This window comes from Microtus oregoni, unplaced genomic scaffold, assembly GCF_018167655.1.
Source record: "Microtus oregoni isolate MIOR12 unplaced genomic scaffold, Mior012 000041F_ref0000270, whole genome shotgun sequence".
Taxonomy (NCBI): Eukaryota; Metazoa; Chordata; class Mammalia; order Rodentia; family Cricetidae; genus Microtus; species Microtus oregoni.
Window position 1 is genome coordinate 3,668,816 of NW_024543208.1, and position 26,849 is coordinate 3,695,664.

The following is a 26,849-nucleotide window of genomic DNA, read 5'->3' on the forward strand; positions in this document are numbered from 1 at the left end:
TCAAGATGCCTAGGTAGACTCTATATGTTCTCTAATGCTGAATGTATTCTGTTTGTGACACTACATGAATCTGCTCATGTAATTCCACAATAGTTCCTTATAATCTGAGTAATCCAAATACGTCTTCTTGAACAAGGAAATCAAACTAAAGTGGAAGTTTATAGTAAATAGGCAAGAAGACTACATTTTGATCCTATTTATCATAAATTAATAAATATATTTTATAGGTACATTAATAATTATAAATTATGTCATCAATTGATAGCATCATTTAGGCTACATATTATATTGTATTATAATGAACCCTCAGAATGGGATCATTTGGGGCATAGAGAAGAATGAAACCTGGAAAATTCACCTGCCTGTCCACCCTAAGAAGGTAACTACTGAACAATGGCCTGCAGATGTCTGGATGGGAGAGTATCTCTCCTAACAGAAGGCAGTAATAGAGCTAACTTGTATTCCTGGCTGATATCTTATAATTCCAAAGCCCCTTCATGTATCACTTAAAAAAAATATTCCTAACATTTTCATGCCGGGTTAAAAGACGTATAAGTGAGAAATCAAGAGATTTGAGTTGAACAGCAGTAGCTTGCTGGAGTGCTCGACTCAAGCCCTTGTCTTCTTATCTGGTTCTAGCTCTTCAACATAAAGGAGAGGAACCTCTAAGACCTGCACATCAGTTCTCATTCTCTACATGATAATAAGACATAAAATCATTTTCATTCATTTGAATAAGTAGTTTTAGGTAGTGAAAGCCAAGTCTTAGTCTCCTGCTGTTAGTTTTAGAACATGCTCTGTGCTTTGAAGTATAAACCTTTTTATAAGTTTCGAACAGCTAATGTAGCTGGTTACATGTTATCCCTACCTGGTGCAAACTAACTTGCTTACGAAGATCATATGGGCAGTATCCCAAACATTTTCAGATGGATAAACAGGAAAGTTGACCTCAAAGGAGAAATGCTGATCTTATAGGCCTTATGGCAAAAAGAAGCAGACCTCACACATATGCACCAGTGCACACGCACACACACCTTCAAATAAAAACAACGAGAATTGTACTTATAAAATAAGAAGAACAAAAATTAGGAGAAAGCAATTATAAAGTTTCTATTGAACCAAAGCATTGTGGTTTTATGATGTGCATTGCATTTAAAATATAGCACCATCTTGGGGCTGACAGATTTGCCATCCAAGCTTAGTTCAATCCCCAGAACCTATGTAAAAGTGAAAGGAGAGAACTGGTACCTCAAAGTTGTCCTCTGTTGTAATAGGTGCAGCGGGCTGCGTCCCGCCACCCAGCTAGCTTTACCCGAAATAATTACACAGAAACTGTATTCTTTCCAACACTGCCTGGCCCATTAGTTCCATCCTCTTATTGGCTAGCTCTTACATATTGATCTAACCCATTTTTAATAATCTGTGTAGCCCAGGGAAGATCTTAACCTGTCTATCTGGAGTGGGAGAATCATGGCGACTCTCTGATTCAGCTTCTTTGTCCCAGCATTCTGTTCTGTTTTTTCTGCCTACCTAAGGGTTGGCCTATTAAATGGGCCTAGGCATTTTCTTTATTAATAAGAAATCACTCCCACATCAATCCTCTAACCTTCAGCTGCCCCTGGGGCTCGTGCACCCCCACCTAAAAATCTAATAGATAAATTATTTTTAAACAATGATTTTTAAACTAAAGATGTGCTTCCATTTCTGTAAGGTGGTGACATAAGGAAATAGGTGGTAAAGCTTTGGAGGAGAGTAATGACTGAGAGCAAATGGGGACAGCACGTTGTTATGAAGGTTCTATGAGCAGCAGACTAATATCATTTCAATAAAAATGCTCATTTAGTTAGATTGGAGCCCAGGAGAGTCAGTTTGAACCTGTCTGGAAGCACTACATTCCACACAGGAAGACACTGTCTTGAAGTCACCAAGGGGAACTGTCCACCGTGATCACGTAACAAGCAGCTACAAAGTGTTCTTGGCTTTCAATATTGAACCTCACGTTTGGTTTCTCTTACTGTATGCTCAGATGTGTTTTTCTCTACAAAAGAAGCAGTGATAACTGAGACTAATTACAACAAACCTAACAAACAGAAACAATGAGCTTGGAGGAGAATAGAAGAGAGGTTTGGGGATAGCCAAAAAATTCACATTTTATCAGTGACTATGCTTGTTAATGGGTAGGCCAGAAGTAAGGAGGAAAAGCCACTGGGTAAATAGAAATTAGAGCAATTTTTAGAAAAGAATTATAATGCTTGGGTATTAAAAACGTTTACAAGGATGATGTTAGCATGTCAATGATGGAAGAGGGAGGGGTGGAGGGAGAGAATATGAGTGTGGGAAAGCTTGGTGCCTCACAGGCAGGAAGAGGTACTGGAAATAGCTGTTCTTCAGAGGGAGTGCTGCTGTCTCTGGAGAATGGCTGCTCATTACCCACGAGTTTTATGTTTCAAAAATTTATTGAATTTCCCCTAGTCTCTGTATTTTATTTGTCAACTGTGTCAACACTGTTCACAGCAGTAAGGACTTTATGGGGATGGAATATAATGTCATGAAATGATTTAATGGTGTGAGACAATGTTACATTATCACTATGTTAGTATATAAGTGTGTATGTACACACATATAAAACTCTCAGTCTGAAACTCTAAGAAGAGCTGAACTACTACTGAAATGTTAATAGTTAGATGTGGACATATATCCAAATAGCAAAATACTTGTCAAATTTTTTAGTATTTTCTAGAATAGTAATTTCTCTAGATTTTTTTCTCAGTAATAGAGACATTTTAATGGTTTGAATTAGAGAATCCAACTTATAACATCAGTCTGTTCTTTTTTTTAAATTGATTTTTATTGAGCTCTACTTTTTTCTCTGCTCCCCTCCCTGCCTCTCCCCTCCTCCCTTTAATCCTCACACCAAGGTCCCCATGCTCCCAATTTACTCAAGAGATCTTGTCCTTTTCTACTTCCCATGTAGATTAAATCTATGTAAGTCTCTCTTAGAGTCCTCATTGTCTTCTAAGTTCTCTGGGACTGATCTTATGGAAAGCTGAAAGCATTTGATTCTTCAAATGATGCTGATAAGAACACATGGAACTTCACACTGGAGTTCTAAGTGCCTTTAAGATGAAGTCTTAACGTAGTAGCATCTTTGCTTTCATGGCCCTGTATAAAGAAAGGTGGTTTCAGATGGTTAAGTGGCGTCAAAGTTATTTTTAAAACTCCGTAAGAATGATCTATGTTGTTCTTAATTCCTGCGGGTTAGACGATGGTTACGTGAGGAAAAGACACAGACACGCGGTGGTCCCACGTGGGTGCACTTTTAATGGAGGAGGGACAACAAACAGGTGGGGAGGGGCGTGCAGACACGGTAGGGAAGGCGGGAAGAGAAGGGGCGAACTCGTGACGGTCCTTGCTTTTAACGGGGAATGCAAAGGCTTCTGGGAAATGTGTTCCGCGCTTGCGTGCGCTGGAGTCCAGAGGGATGCTGGGAGTTGTGGTCTCGCAAGGGAACAACAATCTATATGTTCTATTTTCTTGTATTAAAAGACAATAAGAACCCATTTCCTTTGAGTATTTAGTCCTTGTTAGAAATGAATTTGAGACGAAACGATAATATCATTGAAACAGTCATAAAAGTTTAAGCCATGATATTCTTTAGTTATATATTTGATTTCAGGAAAATAAATTTTCTTCATAGGAAATATGTGTTTATTATGTGAGTAAACAGGAAGAGAGATGGCATGACACCCTTGAACTTGTCTATTGAATGAAGCATTCTTAAGAATAATAAAACACACCTCCTGAAGGTCATGAAAATCTTTGAGATTCTCAATTCAATCCAAATTCCAGATTTAAAACTAGGTAAATCTCAGGCCAGCTGAACATTAATAATGTCTTAGGGAAACAAATAGGCCACTAAGGGTGATCAAGCTTAAAAGTCACATGATGGATGGCTCAATTGGTAAAGTGCTTACAATGTAAGCCTGAAGACATGTGTTCAGCCCCTAGAATCCACGTGGATATGCTGGGCTCTGAGGCTCTGGGAGGACTCGGGAGTGTAAACCCGTAGTTCCAGAGGGAAGGATGTACAGACAGAAGGATCTCTTTTAAGTTTTCTGATCAGCTAATCTAGTCTTATTGGTGAGCTACTGACCAGGGAGAGGTCATGTCTCAAAGGAGATGCACAGCGTTTTTGAGGATTACTTTGAAGTTGTCCCCTGGACTCCAAACCCACATACATATATACACCTACATAAACATGTGTCCCCACATGTAAACATATAAAAATGTACACATGTATGTACACATACTTTTTTAAAAAAATCATACATTTGGTGTTGCCAAGAATCCTAAAAGCCAATCTTCATATTAGTTTTCAACTTGGCATATGACAACTAAAACAAGAAACTACTTACGTCTTCTTCACTGCATAACCTTCTATCACTAAAAAGAAGTGAATATTGAGGAAAATTACCTTCTCAAATCAAACCCTTTTCAAATATTGCATCCAAAATACCTTGTGACACAAAGAAGCTACTAGGTCTGTTAAAAACTTAAGTCAAACACTTATAAACATTCATTCTGAACGCCATTCTAATTTTTCCTAGTGTTCCATTAAAATCTTTTCTTCTGTGAAGAGACCATATTTTTACCAAATACAATAGTTTTGTGATGTTTACAAGCTGAAAGAATTAAATAAGGTTGTCCATAAACCAGGAAAGTTTGTTTTTGCTGGAAGCAAAGCCCTGTATTTTGAGATCTGCATTTTGTTTACAGCCATCTTAAGTTCACAAGTAAGATATTCACCTTTGCAGGGCAAGTTCTGGACCTAGGACGTTAGCCTAGTGAGACCTGCAGGCACCAGGCTTTTAGAAAACATTAGCATTTCCTTTGTTAGTCAACAAGCACAGACCCTCAGTATTTACCTATCAGCTAGGGATATCTCCAGGCCTGAATTCCAGCAGAGGTGACACCTCCCCTCCCCCTTGCCCATTTGCTATATAACAGTTTCTGAAAAATAAACTCAGCGGCTTGATCATAAATACTGTCTAGCCGTCATTTCTTGTGACTCTTGCTTTTCCATTCCTCCCTGCTAGGTTTATCAGGGATCAGTCATTCGCATCCCACTGGCCAGGATATGTTTTCATGTGTAAATAAAGGAATAGGAGAAGCTAGCCCAGGCTGTTAAAAATACTATCATCTCTTGATAAGATGGTGGATGGAATATGTTAATTACACTAAGTGGAACCTGGGATCCCAGATCCTGTTCTTAAAATATCAATATTTCTGCATAAAACCTGAGGCAGAGACAGGTAGACTTTTGTGAGTTTGAGACCACTCTAGTCTCCATAGCAAGCTCCAGGCCAGCCAGGGTTACCTCTCAAAAAAAAAAAAAAAAATCAAACAACAGCAATAAAAAACAAAACAACAACAAAACTAAGTGTTTGTAGTTACTGATATTTTATAATTATTTTATCTCAGCACTACATAAAATAATTATTGGATATTAGTAGTTTTTAGTTTCAGGAAAGCAAAATAGAGTTCTAATAATTTGTGATTTAGAAACTGTATTAGGAAATATACCTCCATCTCGATGGGCAGACCATGTAACACTGCACAGATGTAATAATGGTTGTATTCGGCCATAAAAGTCACCCAGTAAAGTGGATTGTTACCTTAAGACCATGGATCCCATCTCCAGCACTACTGACACCCTAGATCACATGACTGTTGCTGTGACAGATTTCCTATACAGTGACAAGTGTTCAACACACCTTTGACTTTGCCCACGAGGTGAGAGTAGGGTACTTCTCCCCAGTTATGACTGGTAAAAATGTCCTCTAGTATTGCCAAATGTCCTCTGCAAGAAAACATCACCTCCAGCTGAGAAACCACTACCATATTTAAAGTGATGAATGAATTCCAATGCTTTCATTTTCTACAAAAGTTTCATGACTGGTACCTTTCTTCTAAATATTTGAGGAAGTTCTTATGAGATCTGCTTAAATAATTGCTTCTAGCTCATAATCAGAAGACTTGACCAATGGCTCAAATGTCATCAGCACACAAACCAAGTTCTTGGCAGCTCTTGTCACAAAAAATGAAAAAGTCACCCTTAAGGACAAAGATGTCCCATTATTAGTGAGTTCAAAGGAACACGCCATAGGCACTTTATTGCCAAGAAAGAGTTCCAGAAATATTTTTGTACCATGGCAGAATTGCTGCAATAAATCTTTAGCCCCCCAAGGTGGCTTCCTTTAAGGGCCATGTTCTTTGTAGGTGATAAATGCAGTCTTTCTTGCCAGGACATCAGTTGCATTGCTTTGTCTTCATGCTTTGTATGACAGCCAGCATTTCGGTAATTCAAAACAGTAAGCCCCAGGAGTGTGGTATGTGGTGTATGACTTCGAGACTTCCCCCTTTTTCATTGTAAGGAAACAGCCAACAATAACAGATACAATGAATAAAGGTAAGAGAATCATACTCTCAGTCCCTGCCCCAAGCTCTAAGGCTTTTGAAATCTCTTCCCTTTGATTTGGGGAGAACATATTTCTGAACAGTCCACTATTTTTCAAATGACAAAATTTTACTAACAATATTTCTCCTAAAATACTTATACACTATTCATTTATATTGTTCAAAACTTTCATGAAAGAGACCAGAGTAGTTCTCTCTTCCTATTCCACTTCCTCAGTATCTCTACTCCCCCCCTCAGTCCATCAAGAAAGAGTCAACAGTTAAGTCTCTTTTCAGTGCACAGTGATATTCAAAGAGATGATGGTTTTTAGTGTCAGAGCATAAAGATGAGCTAGGTAGGGTTGATGAACTTGGCACGCATCAACTGAGCCTCTCCTTCAGGAAGATTAGCACTAAACAACTTGCTAAGAGTCCTTTACGCTTCTGAGAGGGGATGTTGAGAATTGCGGTCATTTTGAGAAACTGCTTTTTACTTTGCTTTTGTTTTGTTTGGGGCTGGTTTTGAGTATTGAATTATATTCTCAAAATTAGAACCTTATTTTTGTTTCTCGTACAGCTATGTGCCTTAGGACTTGGCGATCTTTTTGAAATGTAAGCCATTCCTATCTGTTAACCAATTTTGACTGCAGCCATCAGCTAAAGACTGGAGGCTGACAAGCCAGAATGTCTCTCACTGCTCTGCAGGCTGCTTTGTGTGGGGTATGGGGTTTCAGGGTTTCTGTTCCTCTCTCCTGAGCTCCCTGTCATTGTCAGGCAGTGGGAGGGTCTGAAGCCTGGGTGGCCTTGCCTTTTGTTTTGGTAGCAAAGGCATCAGAAAGGCAGGACCTAGAAGCTGAGGCTCCCAAAGATCCTTCGTTCTGGTGAGAAAAGCTCTGGCCAGATTCAAGCAGCAGAGAAACAGAACACAGCTGTCTGGAGGAAGCAGTTTGTGATCGAGTTGTTTCTCCCCTTAAGTCCTACATTGTTGACCTTTATCTGCTGAGCTCCCTGGGCCCCTCTCTGCACTCTGATCAATCGGAGGTAACATGACTTTCCTTCATGGTTGGATGAGGGGAGCAGAATCCTAAGCTTACTCCAAAATACAGGGTTCATTTGCTGTCAAATGACAGCAGTAAGAAACAAAAATAACAACAGCAAAAACCTCAATTTAATTTGCTTCATAACTATTATCCAAATTTTTTATAGATTGTCACCTTGTGGGAAGGAAAAAAATGTACTACTAACTCTTGTCCTCTCTCAACCCATTTGAAAAAAAGATTTCCTGTGCACCTTCTTGTAATTCAGAATTTTCCAAGGTTAAGGGCCTTTTTCAGATTAAAAAAAAAAATAGTAATGTGATTATTCACAGTGAATCTGACATATCAATCCCCACTTCCTGGTTTTGTGTTTTGGAAGCAAGGACTGTTTGTTGTAATTTCAGAAATGAAAAACCAAATGAACCGCAGCAAAGCTAGCAGCCTAAGCATAGATGGCCAGGCAAGTCTCTGCCAGCGCACTCTGTGTACCTTCCTAGTACGTCATTAAGGTCTTTTACAGTCTTTTCTAGATTAATTTGATTAGAGAGTCTCTTGACTTCTTTCTAGATGCATTAAGACTATAGTCAGAAAGTATACGTTTACTGAGAGCTGTTATGATGGGTTACACCAAGATGGTTGAAGTGTATAATTTGGATGCATTAAAGCTAATTAGTATCACAAGGCTTCAAGACCATGACTAATGGAAAGACGGACTGATGGGTGGCCACAGGCTGAGTGGATTGGACACCTGGGTGGGTGGTCAGGACACCTGGTTGTCTGGATGGCTATGGGAGGAAACACGGTAGAAGGGTGCCAGAAGGAGATGGAAAGGATGTGACAGACAAGTGCATCCTGCTTTGTAATCATCCCTAGAGCCATGATTGTGGAAACTGCTCCAGGCCATTCAAAATGACGACTATGGATGCTATCTTGGCAGCCTTGCTGTGATGTGCAGTGACTGCCTGGTGTATCTACCACTCCCCCTGGAGTGCTAACTTAGCTGTGCCATGGCTGGAGCATGAGCTTTTAGTGTCCATATGCCTGGGAGGCTCATTAGCCACAATTTCCTCATCCTAGGCTCCAGCCAAGTGCAACAGATGCTGTTGTTACCTCCTCTATTGAATAAAGTTGGGAGGGAAGAAAGAAATTTGTCAATAGTATTTTTCCATTGGAACCAAAATAAGCACTGTGTGTGTGGTATATTGTCCAATAGGAAGGCATGTGCCAAATTCTCATTTCGTGTTACACAAAAACAGATAAGAATCTGCCCTTGTATTTTTAACATTATGCGAATGACTTTTTCTTCATTTTATCGAGGATACCTTACAGTTATAGCCATTCAGACATGCTGATTTGGATTTCTTTTAAACCTTTTGATTCTGAACATCGCATCTTCTGGGAGCACTTTTATTCTTTCACTTACTCAAACTACCTAATCTAGCTGGTTTTCACTGAAATAACCAAATCTTTAACAAGTATGTTTAAACGCTTTGCCTTAATAAGTAGTATTAGCAAGGTACCCACATGTTTACGAAGTTCAGTCTCAGCACAGAATTCTGCCTGCTGAAATGAATAAAACGACTTCAAAGTCAATAGAGACTCCTTGAAAATTAAAAATAAAAGGCTGGGCATGGTGAGGTACACATTTAATCCTAGCACTTGGGAGGCAGAGAGCTCTGTGAGTTTGAAGACAGACAGCCAGGGCTGTTACACGGAGAAAGCCTGTTTCAAAACAGCAACAACAACAACAAAAACCCCTGAATATGTAAGTGGACTCTGTGGTAGAGACCAACAGATGATGTAGTAAAGAAATAAAATTGAAAATACTTCTTTGGGGGCACAAGACCTAGCAGGGTGAGGGGTGCCTCGTGACTGCTAAACCACTGATCCTTCCTGTACCTGTCAGCTTCTGAGGTGCCTGTGGCGTGAATGGCTTTCTCATGTCTCCTTGCCCTTCTCTCTGCATTTTTCTTGAATGCAGCATGAGTTTGCCTTACAGGGCTGAAGCTGAGGATCAACCTCTCCCAAACCTCCAAGGCAAGCTCCTTTGTCACCGTAAAACATGTGTTAAACCACAGAAGAAAAGGCCTTGTTATCTTCCTGTAGACTCACTGGACATCTGGCTTAGTTATTTTTCATTCAGATGTGTACTGTTCCCACACTGTGAGAGATGTGAGTAAGAAGGCCTTGCTCTCCCTATAATTTCATTTTATTGGCTATTTGCTTTGGTTTTGTTTTTACCATGCTCTATGTTAACCTCAGGGTCTTGTGCATGTCCGGTCAATACTCTCAACTGTCTCTGCTACTCAGCTAAACCCCCATCACTTTCTATAATTTTGACCCTGTTATTGTGGTCTCTAATCATAAAGAATAGGGCTAAGAGGGCAAAACAGGGGAGAACTTACGTTAAGATTCAACCTATCTCATACATAAATACCAATTAGTCTGTTTTCAGATTCATAATCCTCTTCTAACCAAGTTCAGATAGAATATCATGAACACAAGGGATATATGCGAAACACATGGCAACTTTGGTTGCTTCTGGGGTTGCCTCTGAATTTCCCCCTCAGAGTCAGGGCCGTTGCATTTCAGTCTGCCCAGAGTTGAACTATATTTCTGGATATCAGCTGACTCACAGGATCAGGAACCCAAGGGGAAATCAAATGGTCCCAAGAGAAGTTCATGGACAGGAGGGAATTTCTAAATGTGAAGTGATAAAAGCTCCCAAATCTTAAAGGTATAATTTCCAGTACCCTAATAAAAATAACATCATCTCACAGTTTCAATGATTTGGATTTCAGGATAAAAATTGTAATTGTATGCATGGAAAAATAAGGTATTAGATTCCCTACACTGCATGGTCTTGTTAGGCCACTCACCTGAACTGCTCTGTCACTTTAGGGAAATAGATAGCCACCTAGCCACTTGCCGGCGGCATGCTCTTTACAAGAAAAACTGGATAAAATATAGTAGTTTTAATTGCTTGTCTACTTTGGTGCTCAAGATGGTTGGGGACTTTCATTTTATGGAAGCCACGAGTAAGCAATTTTGTTTCACTGGAAAGACAACTTCAATCTGACCTTGAATTCCTAGGTGGTCAGTTAAGCCATACATCTTACAAGCCCACCTTTTCAATCTCTACCCAACTCTGATTCTAATCATTGGGCAGAGACTCTTACACAGCCTGGAGTCACAGTCATTCCGTCCATCTGAAAACCCAGAACCAATCATGTTATAAACCACAAAATTCTTTATAACCTGTGGTTAACATTTCATCCCTCTTTTGTGTGTCAGAAAATGATTGACCTGGTTTCAACCTATTCTCTCTTATGTGCTACAGCCTGAAATACACTTGTTATCTGGGTTCAATTAAACTCAAACTTATTGGTTTGTAAAGTACAATAGTAAAGCTCCCAGCTTAGCAAATCCTTTCCAGAGTTCAGTAAGAAGCTGTGCAGATGCATTCCAGCCATAAGCCGTGAGTGTGGGCACCTTCATTCTTACATTTGTATTTCCCGAAGGCTTAGAATAAACATGTATAAAAATCTGAGACGATTCTGCATGGAAATCATTTTCAGAGTAAATCTCTGTACCATATAAATGTAGAAAGGTCTGCCAATTCCCAAGGCATCACGCTGCCTTTTCTAAGGTCTCTACCTCCCTCAACACAGCCAGCTTCCTCAAGTAGCGCTTTGGAATTATCACCTCCTCAATAGGTCCAGGTAAAGCTTCACCACTTAACAGTCTGGTCATGATACAAGAAGCTCCCATCCAATCTGAGCTACTAGTAGATCAAACTATATCCTCACTGCTGTTTCTTTCATGGCAGGGACCCTACATTCAAAGAGATGTTTTTCTAAACTTTCCTAGTTTGGACATTTTCAAGCATATTCAAAATTGAGAGACTATGAGTCCCCAGGCATGCATTAGCCTGCTTCAATTATCAATTCCTGCAGTGCTTGCTAAATGGCAATTCATTTTCTGTTTTTTTTTTTTAAAGAAGCTTATTACATAATTGCCGTTCAGCATTTAAGATTTTAGTAGCCCAAACAGTTTTATCTTGGGTGAGTGCCCCCTTCCATGGCCACATTTAGCGTAAAGCATACACATTACTAATTTCTTGACTCCAGGTGCGGTGCTTCTAAGTTAGATATTCTATCCTTCTATAATCTGATGCTTACACTACTTTTTTAAGTTAAATTCTGAAGATATGAGTTTTAAAATAATCCCAGTGTATTGAAACCACCTCCATCTATGCAGAGTTTATACCTAAAACTGTCCTTGGCAGCATTTGGCTTGCAGACATGCAGACACTTTTTTTTTTAATTCAGCACATTTATTTTTAAATTAAATGTTAAATTTGTGAGGTCAGTTGTGGCAGCTCCCACCATCCCCTATTATCTAACATCCTATATTTTGCACTACCCTGCTAAAGTGTCTGCTTTTAATCTCAGCTGTATCCGGAGTGGTTTGCTATCCAGTTTGGAAGAAAGGAAAGAAAAAATAATGTCAAATTTTCAAATCCAAACACTGACTATTTTCCAACCAATCATTAGTTTATATAATCATATAATCTGATCAATAATTTTATACATTTTCTGACTCAAGAAGTATGAAAAAACTATGAAACCACAATAAAAATTTGAAAAAGGAGGCAAGTCGCTCAAGAATTTATGGCAATTCATCAATATATATATACACACATTAAATTCTAAGTTGTTAAAGTTGAGTAGAGGTATACAATTTCTATACTTCAATAAATGTGGGTAAAAATAGCTAATTTATTTACAAGAATTCCAGATCTGATAAAATACTGGTTTATGTTGTTAACCTCCAACATTCTGATACGTAGTCAATCATGAAACACTATTTTCCTCATGGGAAATCTTTGAGGAATGTAGGAAGTGCTATCATAGAAGAATATTCCCTGTCTATGTCATTTGATCTGTGTGAGATAAGAGCCATAGGACTTAGTGTGTGTCATTTGAAAAATCACTTAGCAACTCTTACTAACTGTGTGTGATAAAATAATTAGCACCTATTAAAACTAAACTGTGTGGAGTGTGTAACCTTGTTGCTGAACATGAATTAGTGTGGAACACCCTGAAAAGAGAAGAGACTAGAACAATAGAAGTAGGAATAAAAATCATTGATCTTTGTGCAAAAAGTGGGTCATGTAGAGTAACCCAGCTTAAAGAAAATCACCCTTTAAAAATGTATACAGTTAACAGTAACTTCAAACACAATTCTATATTCAAGTCGTCATTTTTTAAATTTACAGCCTATAGCTTGTGGGGAGTATAAACTATAATGAGCAGATTTGGTATATTTAAATCAACCATAGGCTTAAAATATTTGAAGAACTCAAATTTAGAATACTACAAACTTTATCAATGTTTCTGATATTTACAGTTTTTTCACCTTCACCTAATTCAACTATACTTCTTGGAGGGGTGACAGGGCACACATTAACAAAACCTTTCCAAATCGTTTGACTTAGCTTTTAAAGGAACAAAATCACTTTGCTTCCTATCTATGTCTCATCCGTTCATTAAATAGTTCAACTCTATAATTAAAGTATCTAGTTCATATGGAATAAGCACATAATACCACAAAAGAGTATGGATTCCAAGAGAGTGGCTGAGTGCCTTGAGCAGTAGTGTAGTGATCCAAGGGCCCGGAGGAAAGGGAATGATTGGGTTAGTTATTAAATTCCACAGACAAAATTTATTGAAAATACAGATAGAGAGTCATAGGCACATGGAAATGAATGAAGGGCTAAGCAAATAGTAATCACTGCTTCAGCACAATCAGAACTCAACCTAAGCAGAGTACTGGCCTTGAGGTTGAGAAGTTTTATTTCCATCTTGAGTTGTTCACATTTCCTGCTTTCTTTGTCTTCCCATCTACAGAAGCTTCCAGTCTGGCAAATTGGGTGTTCCTCGATGTATCAGGGCCAGCAGGGCTGGTAGAACACAGGTTGCTTGTTGCCAGAGTTAATGATTCTGTAGGTTAGGTTGCGTTTCTAGTACATTTCTCCAAAGATGCTTGTCACAGGGTTCATGGTGAGAACCATTGCATGAGATCCTGTCTACGGTCCCTCTAATGCTTCAAATTTATGTTCTATTTCTCCCTTTGGGATGATAGAAACTACTAGATAAAGTGGCATATTGATTGTGTCAATGTCATTAATTTAAACAATGTAATGATCGGCTCAGCCTCGAGGTCAACTAGTTGGATATACTAAACTCTTAAGTCTTCACTCTCTGGTGAAGGGACAGTAAGAAGATGAGCATTTCCCAAGGATTTATTGTGTGAAGAACATTTTGCCACACTGCTGTTCTAAAGCAAGCTTAAGCAATGTGCTTCCATTCCATGGGCGAAAGCAGAATCAAGGAAGACCAGTAGTTGGTTTGTCATTGCATGACTTGCAAGAGGAAGACACAGATCATGAGTGTGAAGTCTAAGCTCTGGAAAGATAAAAGACTGCAAAGCTAACTCTCTGAGGGAAAATGCATATCATATTAGAGAGAGCTTGTCCTGCCACGTGTGTATGTAAACAAAATGGCACCATCTTTTCAGTCTGTATCCTCACTATATTCAAACCCTTCTAAACAGTAAAAGCGAATCTTTAAGGAAAAGGAGCTGGGGAGATGTTTCAGTTCATAAAGCACTTCTGTGGAGAGGTCCTTACTTGGATTCCCAGAAACAACGTGAAAAGCTGCATATGATAGAATAATGCTTGTAATTCCAGAAATGGAGAAGTGGAGCCAGTTGGGTGCCTGAGGCTCTCGGGCCAGTGAGCCTAGACTATCTGTAAGATTGTCATATGTGCACACATACACTTTGTTTTTTTAAAAAAAAATATGAGTGTTGCCTTTTTTGTGATTTTAATTTCATAGACACAAACTGAATGCTTTCCCTTTAGTGCCACTTACAACATTAAAGTTATGTAATTTGAGTGTGTGTGTGACAAATACATGACTATTAGAGCAGTATAGTCATAATCCAACACTATTCCAGGAGCCAAACTGTTCAAGAATATTAAAAAATATAGGCAAGCATGTATCGATTGAAATAACTAGTTGTCAAATACAAAGGTTTCAGTTACTGTTTAGAAGAGAGGAGGAGCTATAGGCTATTAACCAGATTGTTGTGGGTAACCAATTCCCTTAGGATACTTTATATTTATTATGGTAGTCCTTGCAAGTGTTGAGTCTGGGGTTTGTATTCTAACTAATATCGTGTCTAGTATCAATTGCAGTGTTTCGGCATTTGGCATTCGTTAAAACACACATGCAGGCATGCATGATATTTATCTTCTCTCTCTCTATCTGTCTGTCTGTCTGCCTGTCTATCTGTCTATCTCCCCTTCCTTTCCTTTTCCTGTCCTTCCCTTCCCTTCCTTTCTCTTCTTTTCTCCATAAGCAACAAGTTTCTCAGAATTCCCAGTATCTGAGATATATGTATATGTCCTCAGAAATATATACTCAAACACCATATAGCATCTCTGGTATTAAGGAAAAGTACATTTTCCTTGAATGGATTCCCTACTAATGGATTCATTTTAGTTAGTTCTTCCCCTTCATCTCCAGTGGCTTAGGGAGGAAGGGAGAGAGGGAAAGAAGGGAGAGGAAAGAATAATAAAATGGACTGTTGTTTTTTTCTCAAATACGGTGTTTTTGCTACTCATAGTTTACAATTATTTCAGCCCATAGTTTACTCTTTAAGAGGATTCCAGTCCACTAACAAAGTCAATATCAAGATGCCAAATTGGCCTAGACCCCATGAATAATGGTACCGAGGCACTGGATAGAGTAGCGTGAGCATTGCCAAGCTGTTCCCACATCTCTTGAGAAGCTACTTAAATGAGATTCACTTTGAAGACAAGAAAAATGTTCGCTTCCAAAAATACTGTATTCTTTCCAATAACGTTAGGGAAAATAGCTCATTCCCTACAGTGATAAAGGATGAGTAAAGGAGTTGGGGAACACCCAGAATTTCCACCCTCCGGGAAAGGACCCCTGGAGGAAAAGCCTCTGCCACATGTTAGAAAATGCCTCCCTTGTGTCAATTATGAAAGACATTTTAGATACTACATAGCATATTGTTTATGTCAGAGATGTCATTGAGTTAATCTATCAATAGGATAAATGCCCTGCCGATTACTCAAATATAGTAATTTATAAGTTGTTCTAATAAAAAGACAATTTTTCCAGATGCTGTCACTCATCATTGATATATTTTCAGTGCTTGTGAATATTTCCATGTAATTATGCTTAATTCTCTAAACTATAAGTGCTGTAATTTCCTGTGACCTGTTAAAGCTAGATGCATTACTTGATCAGAGCTCTCAATGAAGCATTTTGTGCACACATATTTAGTTAATTGGTAATTTTTTTCCTGTGTTTATATGAAATATACTCTATAAGGGAAGGAAATCAGCCTACATGCAGCTGAGACTGGTAGAGAGAAATTAGGTTCTATCAGAACAAACAGCTGTCAATAATGTCTTCAGAATAAAATTACCAGCAAAGAAAAGAACCTAGACATCTGCAGGATATGTAAAAGTATTTTTATACCCTATTAGCTGAGATCTGGACAAGGGTATCTCTGAGTTTTCCCAGCTGTACCTGCTATTTTATTTCAAAATACTCTCAGACTAAAAGAACACTGAAACTCATTGCATACATTCAATAGCATTAAAAAAAAATATTGGCTGCCTTTGAACAGTGTGTATTTTGATTTCATGTAATCAGCATGAAGGCTTTCTATTTCAAACTATTTTGCTGTTCCTCCCGGCCATAATATGAGACTTAAAAATAGTTCTGTTATCTTTGTTTTGTTTCTTTCCAATCTGAGTTCTATTGCTTGGCTATTTTTCTTTCTCTCTTTGGGAAAACATGTTTCACTCTCATTACACGGTGTCTGATTTGCTTGCATTTGGCATTGTTTCTGGCAAAGAAAGCTTGCAAGGTGGGCTTGTGGCTTTGGAGTTTGGTTATAAGGCCATGTACTTGCAGGCACCTGAAGATAGTAGAATAATTGATGTTTAGACAAAAGCAATTTGTATAAAAGAAGTTTTTACAGTCTCTTATCTACTGAAATATAAAATTCACTGAAGGAAAAATTTTATAGAAATATCAAGCTGTTTTGTTCCATTTTTAACCTTTTATAATACATAAAACACATAATTATTAGTGTACTGGATGCATCTGTTTGACTGCATTTACTTAGAAAAAGATCTCATATCTTTGCTGCCTGCCTGCGACCACGGAGTACGGCTTCTGCATAGCTTTAGAATTTGTCAGGAATGTTTCATTCTACCCCAGACTACTGGGTCAGAAGATCAGATGCGGAGCCTCAGATGCTGTTTATTTGTTTTGTTTGTTTTTTGTTTTGTTTGTTTATTTGAAAAAAGGTCTTTCTACATAGAGACCTGACTGTCCTAGAACTCATTGTGTAGACCAAGCTTTTTGAGTTCACAGAGATTCAAAATCTTTTGCCTCGTAACGGTTGGCATTAAGGTGTGTGCCACCACACCCAGCAGAAGCTGTTCGTTATTTGTTTTTGTTTTTTTTGCTTTAACATTGCCCTGCAGTGTGCACAGGCACTTAAATAGTAAACCAATACGTGGTGCTGTGTTTCATAGCAAAAAATATATGTAAGAAGCTTTCATTCTGTATTTATCGAACTGAGTGATCAACATTAACTTTCACCTCTTTGGTGTCACAATTTCTTGACAGTTATGTCTCTGATATTATTCTGCTGACCTTGGCTGTTTTTATCTACAAAATAGTCTGTTATTCTAAATAGTGTAACTCTCATTTCCAGTAAATAGTGATTATATATGCATCTAAAGGAGACAGAACATGTCATAAAATGTCATAAATACAGCTATATTAACTTATATATATAACCTATATGTAACCTAGTAAATAAGGACAATATGGAAACTACTTTTAAAAAACACATAGTTCATTTTTTGAGATGTTAAATAGGCTGAGAAACCATTATTTATGAGTAGTGACAATTATAAGTACAATACTTTAGTTTCAGACCACCAATAGTTCTTGCAATCTATAGATCTTGAACTTGACTGGAATTCAATGAAAACCAGTGTCTTCTCTCATCTAGTTCCAGTAGATGAGGACCCTAAGCCTGGACACTTCTCAGCTCTCTCAAAATAGTCATGTCATCCTGGTCTAATCTCTTGCCCTTGCTAGGAATGCTGGGCGGGGCACTGAGAGGAGTAATGCAGGGTAACTAAGAGATCTCTGAGCACCTGGAGTCATGCCAGGACCCCAGGGGCAGCAAAACAAAGTATCCTGCAGGTTGTCAGGATGACAGATACAGAGATACAAGCTCTCTCTGAAACAGTCGGTCACTGGATTGTGTTGAGTCTTCGTTTTTTACGGTCTTACAGATACTGAGAATCCAAGAGGAAGGTGGGAGGTGCTATGAAGTCTGATCTCCAATTTAGAGCATTCAGAACCCACTAGACTGTTTATATTGAAATGAATATATTAGTACTTTTTAAAGAGGAAAATGCTGGTAGCAAAATAGTTAAAGATGCTAAATTTTGAAGATTTTCCTAGTGTCTCCAAGTGACACTTCTACTTGACTGTCTTTAACTGGAGTCAGAAGTAATAGTGTTCATGTTCCAATGGTAAAGCTCTATGTAAAGCGAGGAGGTTATACATGCCATAGATTGTGTGATAGTTTCCAATAGAAGTTAGATTACAACTGACCTGAACGACTGCAAAAGGCAGCTCTATGTAAGCAAATGTAGTACTCTTACTATTCCATGCCATTATTCGGTGGACCTCTATGGAGATGTTTCAGCTGTTTCCATACAAGTCTAATGGTATGATCTGTCTGGTCTCGTCTAGTGAGACCTGTGGTGCCCTGTTCAGGTGTTCTTAGTTAAACTGCTTGCCTCCTCAATGATCATGAGCATCACTTTGTTAGAAATAAATAATTTGGTTGGGATACAACAAGGGACGTGCTGCAGTCTGTGGAGGATTTCTGTTTGAGTCTTGGTTTTACAACAAAATGTCTGATTAGGCCCAAGTGATTTTACTTCTTTTAGGCTCATTCTTTTTTTTTTTTTCAATTTAGATCTTTTACAAATTCCATACATGAGTACTACCTAGGCACTTCTGGTCTCTTAATATTCTATATGTATGTGTGCACATATAGACTCCATAACAAATGTCCAAAAGTAAAAGAACTTCTGAACTTTAAATTTTAATGAATGCTCAAAATTACTTTTCAAAACAAGTAAATTAATTAGGCATACAGTCTCTATTAAGTAGCATACAGTCTCTGTTAAGTAGCATAGAAAAATATGTAGTTTCTTTTTCATAATGTGTATAAGTGAATCAAGCAGATAAATAGTTATGTTAAAGAATTTTCACTGTCTCCTTCATAAGCCAATGAGAAGGAGATACTAGAAATGCAAAGTATCACTGGATCTATTTTCATAGTGCCCTAAATGCCCTAGGCATGACTATAACAGTGACAAATTAAGCTAAGTGTTGATTTTAAATGAGCGAAAGAAGAGATTCAAAACAGAAGCCTCATCAGAAATACTTTAGAGTTTTATTAGGATGGTCACCAGATTACAGCTATAAAACTGATCATAAAACCCATCCCTTCCCACAGATATCTTTTGAAATAAACGTGTAGTTCATAAATGCCATTCTTAATAGCTGAAATTTTACTCCCCATCAAATTACAAACTGATGGATGTACAAAATGCTTGCAATAACTTTTGGCTACATTTTACTGTATTCTCATCCAAGTCGCTGAACTCTAAGGTTTCTGAATTCTGCTGTCCTTTGCCAGAGCAGTGATGTGTCAGCTGAGGGTCAGCATTAAAACTCTACTAAATTAGCCAGAAAAGCCAACTCCTAAGCGCATCTCCAGAATGGTTTTAGTGCAAAGTAGTCCCCTTCCATCGCTTAGCATTCCTCATTTTGCACATTACTACTGTATCACAGCATGGGACATTAAGCATATTTCAACTCATGGGACTAACTCAATCATGTTTTTAGAAATTGAAAACAAATCTTATAACTGGATGAGTGATGATATTGAAGTAATAACAATTTCCTGCTAGGCGTGCTTGTTTAATGGATTGCATAGTCCTTCCATGTACAAACACTGCAGTGGTTATCACCAGCAGAAATTGTTTGGTTTTAAGAGCTCAAGTTTAATAATCATTGGGTTTGCTAGAGAAGTCACAAGAAATCTGGAGTTTGTGTTCTGATTCTCATTAATGGCATCATTGTCCAACCAAAAAATAACTTAGAAAAGCTAAGTTTACTCCAGCAATAACATAGTGGGACCAGCATAACACTGGGCTTGATTTAAAAGTGCTGTCTTCTTCCCTTTTGCTGGATGTTCTGTACTGAATTGTGCTGGCCTCAGCCTGAAGCACAGGGTGATGCGCTTCTTTTTTGAAAGATATTTAGAAAAATTTGTCTCAGTGCTTGGCAACTACTCCGACAGAAAACGGATAAAAATAAGGGTAGTTTATCAGTTCTGCTGTCCTTCTCGAGTTTCAGGTTGAAGGCTGTTGAAATGATGAGAAACAAACAACACTAAATAGAGCTCCGTCATTATCATTGCTGTTGGGTAACGCAGGTTCAGCATCAAAGAAAAATGCATTTGCTTTCAAAACTCAATCCTTCATTTTGCGAGGTGCACTGCACTCAGGTATTGACGTCTAAAAATGGAGTAAATTGGAGAAGGCAGGAAAGTGCTACTGTGGGAACTCAGAAATCCAAACAGAAGTCATCTGGCACAGTTGTAAAAGCTCTGAGTTTTCAGCGTTCCGTTTCTTGTAGGGAGGTGTAGACTGGTGCCTAAGGATTGCCATTCTTTAGCAGCTGAAAGAAAAGCTGGCTTCAAGTAGTCGCCATCACATGGGACCCTTAAACAGCTTGCTTTAACTTTGGAAATATGCCTGAATGGAGTGACCTGTGTTGAGGTTTGGGAAAGTTACTTGTGTTCTAGGAAAAGTTTGATATTTTGACTCTTGCATCCTTTGGCTTTGCAATTTAAGTTGATCATCTTCAATTTCTCTGGCATGGGAATTACCTGGAGTGTGAAATTTGTGGATACAAAGAGACAAGGAAGCCATTGTCCCTTCCCCTGTGCTGATCTAATCATCAACTGGCATAACCCAGCCTGAAGAGAGAGAACCTATTGTTGCAGAAGTCAAATCTGGAAAAGGAATTTTCCTCTGGGGTACAGAAGTTGAGATGAATAATAAGTAAGGTTGTTGTTAGCAGATGGCAATTATAAAATGGAAAGACCACCATAAGCAATAAGTTAGAATTAGGCAGACTCAAGACTCAAGGCTTTTGATGAGGGAAAATATTGAATATCAAGTACTTTGAGACATGAATTTTTTTGTCATGAAATTAGGGCCCAAACTTAGTTAAAATTTTGCGCCTCCAAGATAAAAAAAATACCCATAGGTACTTTTCTGGCAAATACTACTTTTAATGGCCAAAACCCAAATGGATTTATGTCCTAGTCAAGGTACAATGGCAAAATAGAGCAGTATGCTTGATACTTGAGACAGAGATTGTACCAGAGGCCCTGTATTGTAAGAAGCAAAGCTGGAGCTGATTTTTGTAAAGGCCAAAATAAAGACACAAAAACAGAAGTTGTCAGATACATGGGGCATCAGAAATAATATATTCATTCATATTCTATATTAAATTCTAAAGACATATTCCAATCAACTAATATATATCAAACTCAGAATAGATGAACCACTTCAGAAAGTGCAATGTAAATATCTAAAATGCAATTATTCTAATATAAGTTTAACAACAATATTACAAGAAATCCATACAATGGATATTTAATATGCTGATGGTACTAACAACCAACTCTTTAGAAGGCAAGGTAGCAGTTTCATATTTTGTAGGTATGAATATTACAAGCACTGATAATCTGAAGCCACTGTGAAGAAATGCTAAGAACACATCATCATGGAATATATTTACCTCAAGGATATACTCTAATAAGGAATTAAAATGTATTTTAAATGTTGCCTTTAGAATATACCTCTGTTTAAGCACAAATCATGAAAAGTTAATATTTGTCTTTTACCACAATCATCTCACCAATTAAGGAAGAGATACAAAGTTGGTATAAAAATCAGCATTGTGCTATGTGATTCACTACTGTACATGGTAGAAGATGAAACGAGAGGAAGTTCCTTGTGGAACTCTGTGCCTGAGTGTCCAAGAGAGGCTACAAGAAATGAGCCACTTGGAGAAGTTGCTGATGAGTCTCACACATGCTCCTGTGAGGTTCTGGTGGCTTGGAATGTGGACTACTTCCGTTGTGCTCAAGGAAGAGCTGCCCTCTTAGGATTCATGAACCATTGATGAGAGACACATGGGAATGAGAGGAAGATGAAAGGTTAGAAATGTAGTTAACCTGTGTGGAGCTGTCAGAGGCACACAAGTCAGGGAAATGTTTGTAAAGAAGACAACCCAGGAAAACGGGGTTAAAACCAAAATACTATTTTAATGATCAATCTTGATTGTCAACTTGACTAGCTTGTGAGCATACCTCTGGTTATATCTATTAGGTCATTTCTGGAAGGATTGCCTGAAAGGGTGTAGATCAAATACTGAGACACAATCAAAAGGAGATTTTGTAGATTTAGGCAGATGACATTTATAATTCATTTTTTTTTTTGCATTTGATATGATAGGCATTCTACCCTCCCAGTCAGTGGACTCATTACACAAAACCATGATACAATTCTTCTTTAGTAAAAGTTTCATATTATATGTGAGGGGTGAGTCTTACTTTGGATAATTAAGAGATGCCTTTCCTACCATCGAGCCCAGTATAATATCAGATGCTTCCCCATACTACCTCAACTCGTTCTTACAAGCCAAGAACGTGTCTCAAAGAAACCGACTAAGGCATAGCCACATACTAATAAGGGTTATTATGGAGGAGTGGCCTGTATCAAAATCAGTATGTTGTTGCCTAGGTCAAATTAAAGACAAACTTGAGTCTTAACTCTACCACCTGCCATGAGCTCTGTGGCTTCAGGAAAGGACTCAAATGTTGCTAATTTAAAGAAACTAGCATCTATCATATGCAACTGAGACACCCAGACCTATGGTGGAAAGGCTGTTGGCTTACATTTCATTTGTCATGGTATATGTGAAAGCAGTAAGTTGCTTGAACATGAGGTATTATTAGCTGGAAATACAGAGAGAATCTAGAACAATCGGAGGAAGTAGATTAAAGCAAGGTTTTAAAGGCTAAATAAAAAAGTAATATAAGAAAGACTTTCACAATTTCCCGAGAATTTTGTCGTTCATGTCCTTGTTGTCTTTAGAGATAGAACTGAAAAATGTACTTATAAAAGAACTGTCTCTTCCTCTGTTTTCAGAAACCTTGGTAAGTTTAATTCAGCCTTAAGACTTACTGGATAATTAGATTCATTAATTGGCTGAAGCTATTATCATTATTAGATACAATAAAACTGAAAATAAATAAAACCTGACATTCTCAGGGTCACATTGGGACCTGGAAAAGTACCTTATTTTTTTAGGCTTGCTTTAAGATGGGCATATATCTAATCCTTGAACCTGAAATGGACTACCCCAGAAAAATGAGAAGTTCTAAGTTCTAAAGAGGCCCATGCCTCTCTTTCTTTCACTATGATCAACAAGAATAACCAGTGAACAGTTTGCTGTGCTTTGAGTGAAAATATATATTATTCAAGTAAAAGCCTGCCTTTTGTCCCTTCTCAAAATTTGTTATTTTAGTCTCAGGTACATACTGGATTTGTTTCCCTTTCTTTGGGGGGGGGGGGTTATTACTATGAAAAGCTTTGAACTCTTTAGAGCTGGAATTATTTCTCTCAGTCTCCTACGACTGAGCACCTTTCTGCAGCACCTTTTTCTGTAACACTATAGAACACTGTGTCATCTAGACATTTAAACGGTGCCAGGTGAGGTTTTAAGAAAATGCCCCTGCCATAGCTATAGTCAACTTGATATATAGTCTTGGATAGACTCATAGTGTATTTTGCATTAAGGAAGCTTCATATACCAGTATTCATTAGAAACTGTGCCAAATTAGAAGGAAAAAAATATTGCATTCTTCATTCCCCAAAGGCTTTTTGTAGGATCTATCAATGTCATATTAGTTTGTGAGCTTAAAGATTAAGAGTCTTAGAATCTAGGGGCCTTTGGTATGGGACAAAAAGCTATAAGCAATTTTAAATTAGTGATTATGTAAAATTTGTATAGTCTACAAATAATAGGTTTCTGTTTGGAAGGTAGATTTGATCTGCAGTGATTAGTAATTAAATCAAGTATTTTTTAATGCTGTTTTATTACCTTGCAGCCACATTGACACTAGAGAAACTGCCAGTTCATTTGAGACTAGCCAAGGTGTTTATTAAACTCATCTGTTGTGTAGTTTTTTTTGGCAGATTACTTATATAGATCCTTTAGTCAGTATAGATCTATAAAAAATTTCACATGTATCTCCGAGTGGCAGCAGTGTGATTTAAAAGTCATTTTTTCTCTTGTTGGTCCATCACTTCAATTTTTTATCTTTCAAATCCCATTTCTAATCCATACCAACAGTCCTTTATTTTGTTGTAACTCATTGTTATGCAAATCATTACATTCTTGGATTGGCTTCAGAATCTTTAATGATAAGAAGGAAGTTATATTGTCATATCCCCTACCTGACTTATCAAAATACCTGATTGTTAATTGACTAAAGAGATATATTTGCAGTTAGACAGACAAGTAAATAAAAACAAATATAGAGGTGACAACAGACAGTGGCATGTCATAAGTGAAGAAGACCATTTACTACTCTGGTTTGTCAGCTTAATCACATGGTAGAAGAAGGGTCCTCAGTTGAAGTACTGTTTCTACCAGATAGCCTGTTGGCATATTTGCAGGGCATTTTTCTTGATCCTAATTGATGTAAGAGGGCCCAGCACACTTTGGGCAGTACTATCTCAAAGGCAGGTGGGCTTGAGCTGTATAAGAAAGCCTGGAGTCAGGCAAGTATGCAAAATTCCTCCATCAGTTTTTGCTTTAAACCCTCACTTTGTGGTCCTGTCTTGGCTTCCCTCAATGATGGACTGTAAGCCACTAGTTAGAGTAAACCCTTCCTCCAGGTTGACTTTGATCATAGTATTTATTAGAGCAAGAGAAAACAAACTAGAACATATTCCACACTGGTAATATGTATCTCTGCCTACGGAATGTATATTTGCTGTGAGGCAAATAAGTATAATCTAAAGGAGTAAGGCGTTTTCCAGTGATCCATTCTGAACACATAAATGTGCTCATCTTGAAGGATGAGATCAAAGGAAACACAAGGCTTACCTTGACACTGCAGGAACAAAGGTGTGCTATTTTCTTAGTATCCTTCTTCTTACTAGAGGATGCTCAGTGTTTTAAGCTCCTGCCTCTCTAAGCCAGTTCCTTAAATGAGCCTGCCTCCTTGGAGCAGCAGACCTTGCCAGCCCATTATGGATTGTCTCTTTCATGTCCTTTTCTTTTAGTCCAGCTGGAACGCTGATCTGTAAGTCCACACATAACGGGGTTTAAAAATTACCTTTACTCTCTTTGTATAACAAATTTGAGGCCTTTATTTTTCCATACTGAAGACCTGAATTTCACTGAGAATCTTGAAGTACATTGAAAGAAAATAAAATAAGGAACACATACTCTCAATTGACTGTTATTTATTAAGAATTTCTCTTAATACTACCCTGCATTATTTTTATTGTGCAACACTTTCATATGTTAATTCAACATATCCCACTAGACTAGTTTTAAAACTTCCCTACAGAATTTTACAATAAGACATGCTTGAGTTATTTAGTAGACACGTTTTTTTGTTTTTATTTTTCAATAAAAAATAGACTAAAATTTCTTTGTCTAAAAGCCTAATTAGATATTTTTGTTCTTGTTTTTGAAACAGGATTTTATTTATCTCCCAGGTTAGCCTCAAACTTACTAGACTAGACTCAAATCCTGATCTTCCTGCCTCCACCTCTCAAATTTTAGGGTTACAGACATGAGCTGTAACATGTGACTATCTAGTTAGATACTGAACAACAATTTAAAAAATATTTTGAATCTAGACAGCATAATTAATGTTTTATCTTTGGGGAGGTGCTTGGTCTTGCAGCAGCTTGATAAGCCATACTTTGTGAAATTACCTAGTGTGAGTGAGAAGGAAGCACGAAACACACAACAACCAGCTTAGGAGTTTATTGGAGGAGACGTGTACAGGTCTGGGGAAGTCGGGTGCAGAAAGAGAGGGCTGAAGATGGTGCATCCAGCTTTTAAAGGCTGCCTATCGCGTGTGCACAGGGTGATGATGTAGCTACGTCATACACAGACGACAGAGCTCACACAAGGGTTTACGTAGCTGTGTCAGACATAGGTGATGTACCCATGCCGCATGTGGGTCACACAGGGCCTTTTAAGGTCCCTGGGGTGGCATTGTTGGCACATGCGTGGCCCTAGAACCCGGAAGTGGCAGCCATGCTGGTTGGCTAAAACCATAACACTTTGCTGCCCATGGGAGGTCTGCCCCTTTCTGATTGAATACTGGGGAGCATGAATTTAAGAAGAGGGGGCTACGGTCAGAATGTATAATAAAAATTTGAAATAATAATGATAATACTTATGTTAGGTGACATAACATTATATTGTTTGATATGGCTGTAACTATGGATTGAGGATTTCTATATTATGAAATGAAATGAGCCTTACTCATTATTTTGTATATGTGTACATATATATGTGTATATGTATCAGTAATTGGTGCTTTAATATGTTTTACTTGAGAGTAGTTGAAAATCCATGTAATAGCAATCTGAGTTGAATTTATAGGTTTGAAATTTGGTTAACAAAATGATATGACGTTTTTGTATGTTAACTTCTTGCTAAATTCATGTGGGCTTTTCCCCCTCTGTTTGTCTTATAGTGCGGGTGTTGGCCGGACTGGCTGTTTCATTGTAATAGATGCCATGTTAGAAAGAATAAAGCATGAAAAAACTGTAGATATTTATGGCCATGTAACTTTAATGAGAGCCCAGAGGAATTACATGGTGCAAACAGAGGACCAGTACATCTTTATCCATGATGCGCTGTTAGAAGCAGTGACATGTGGAAATACCGAAGTGCCAGCTAGAAACTTGTATGCCTACATTCAGAAGCTGACACAAATAGAAACAGGGGAGAATGTCACCGGAATGGAGCTCGAATTTAAGGTACGACATTGGCTGTGATGTGGTTACTCACTAGCAAGTTATTTTGT

General features: G+C 38.0%; 1 protein-coding gene across 45 annotated transcripts in view; it reads left to right on the forward strand.

Annotated features, from left to right (window-relative positions):
* The window catches only part of Ptprd (protein tyrosine phosphatase receptor type D), a 2,219,644-nt gene that overhangs the window by 2,177,911 nt on the left and 14,884 nt on the right, over positions 1-26,849 (forward strand). For all 45 annotated transcript variants that reach the window (XM_041632294.1, XM_041632295.1, XM_041632298.1 and 42 more), the window contains one exon: positions 26,517-26,802. In XM_041632294.1, the coding sequence (XP_041488228.1) occupies positions 26,517-26,802 (286 nt within the window). The remainder of the gene's footprint in view (positions 1-26,516; positions 26,803-26,849) is intronic.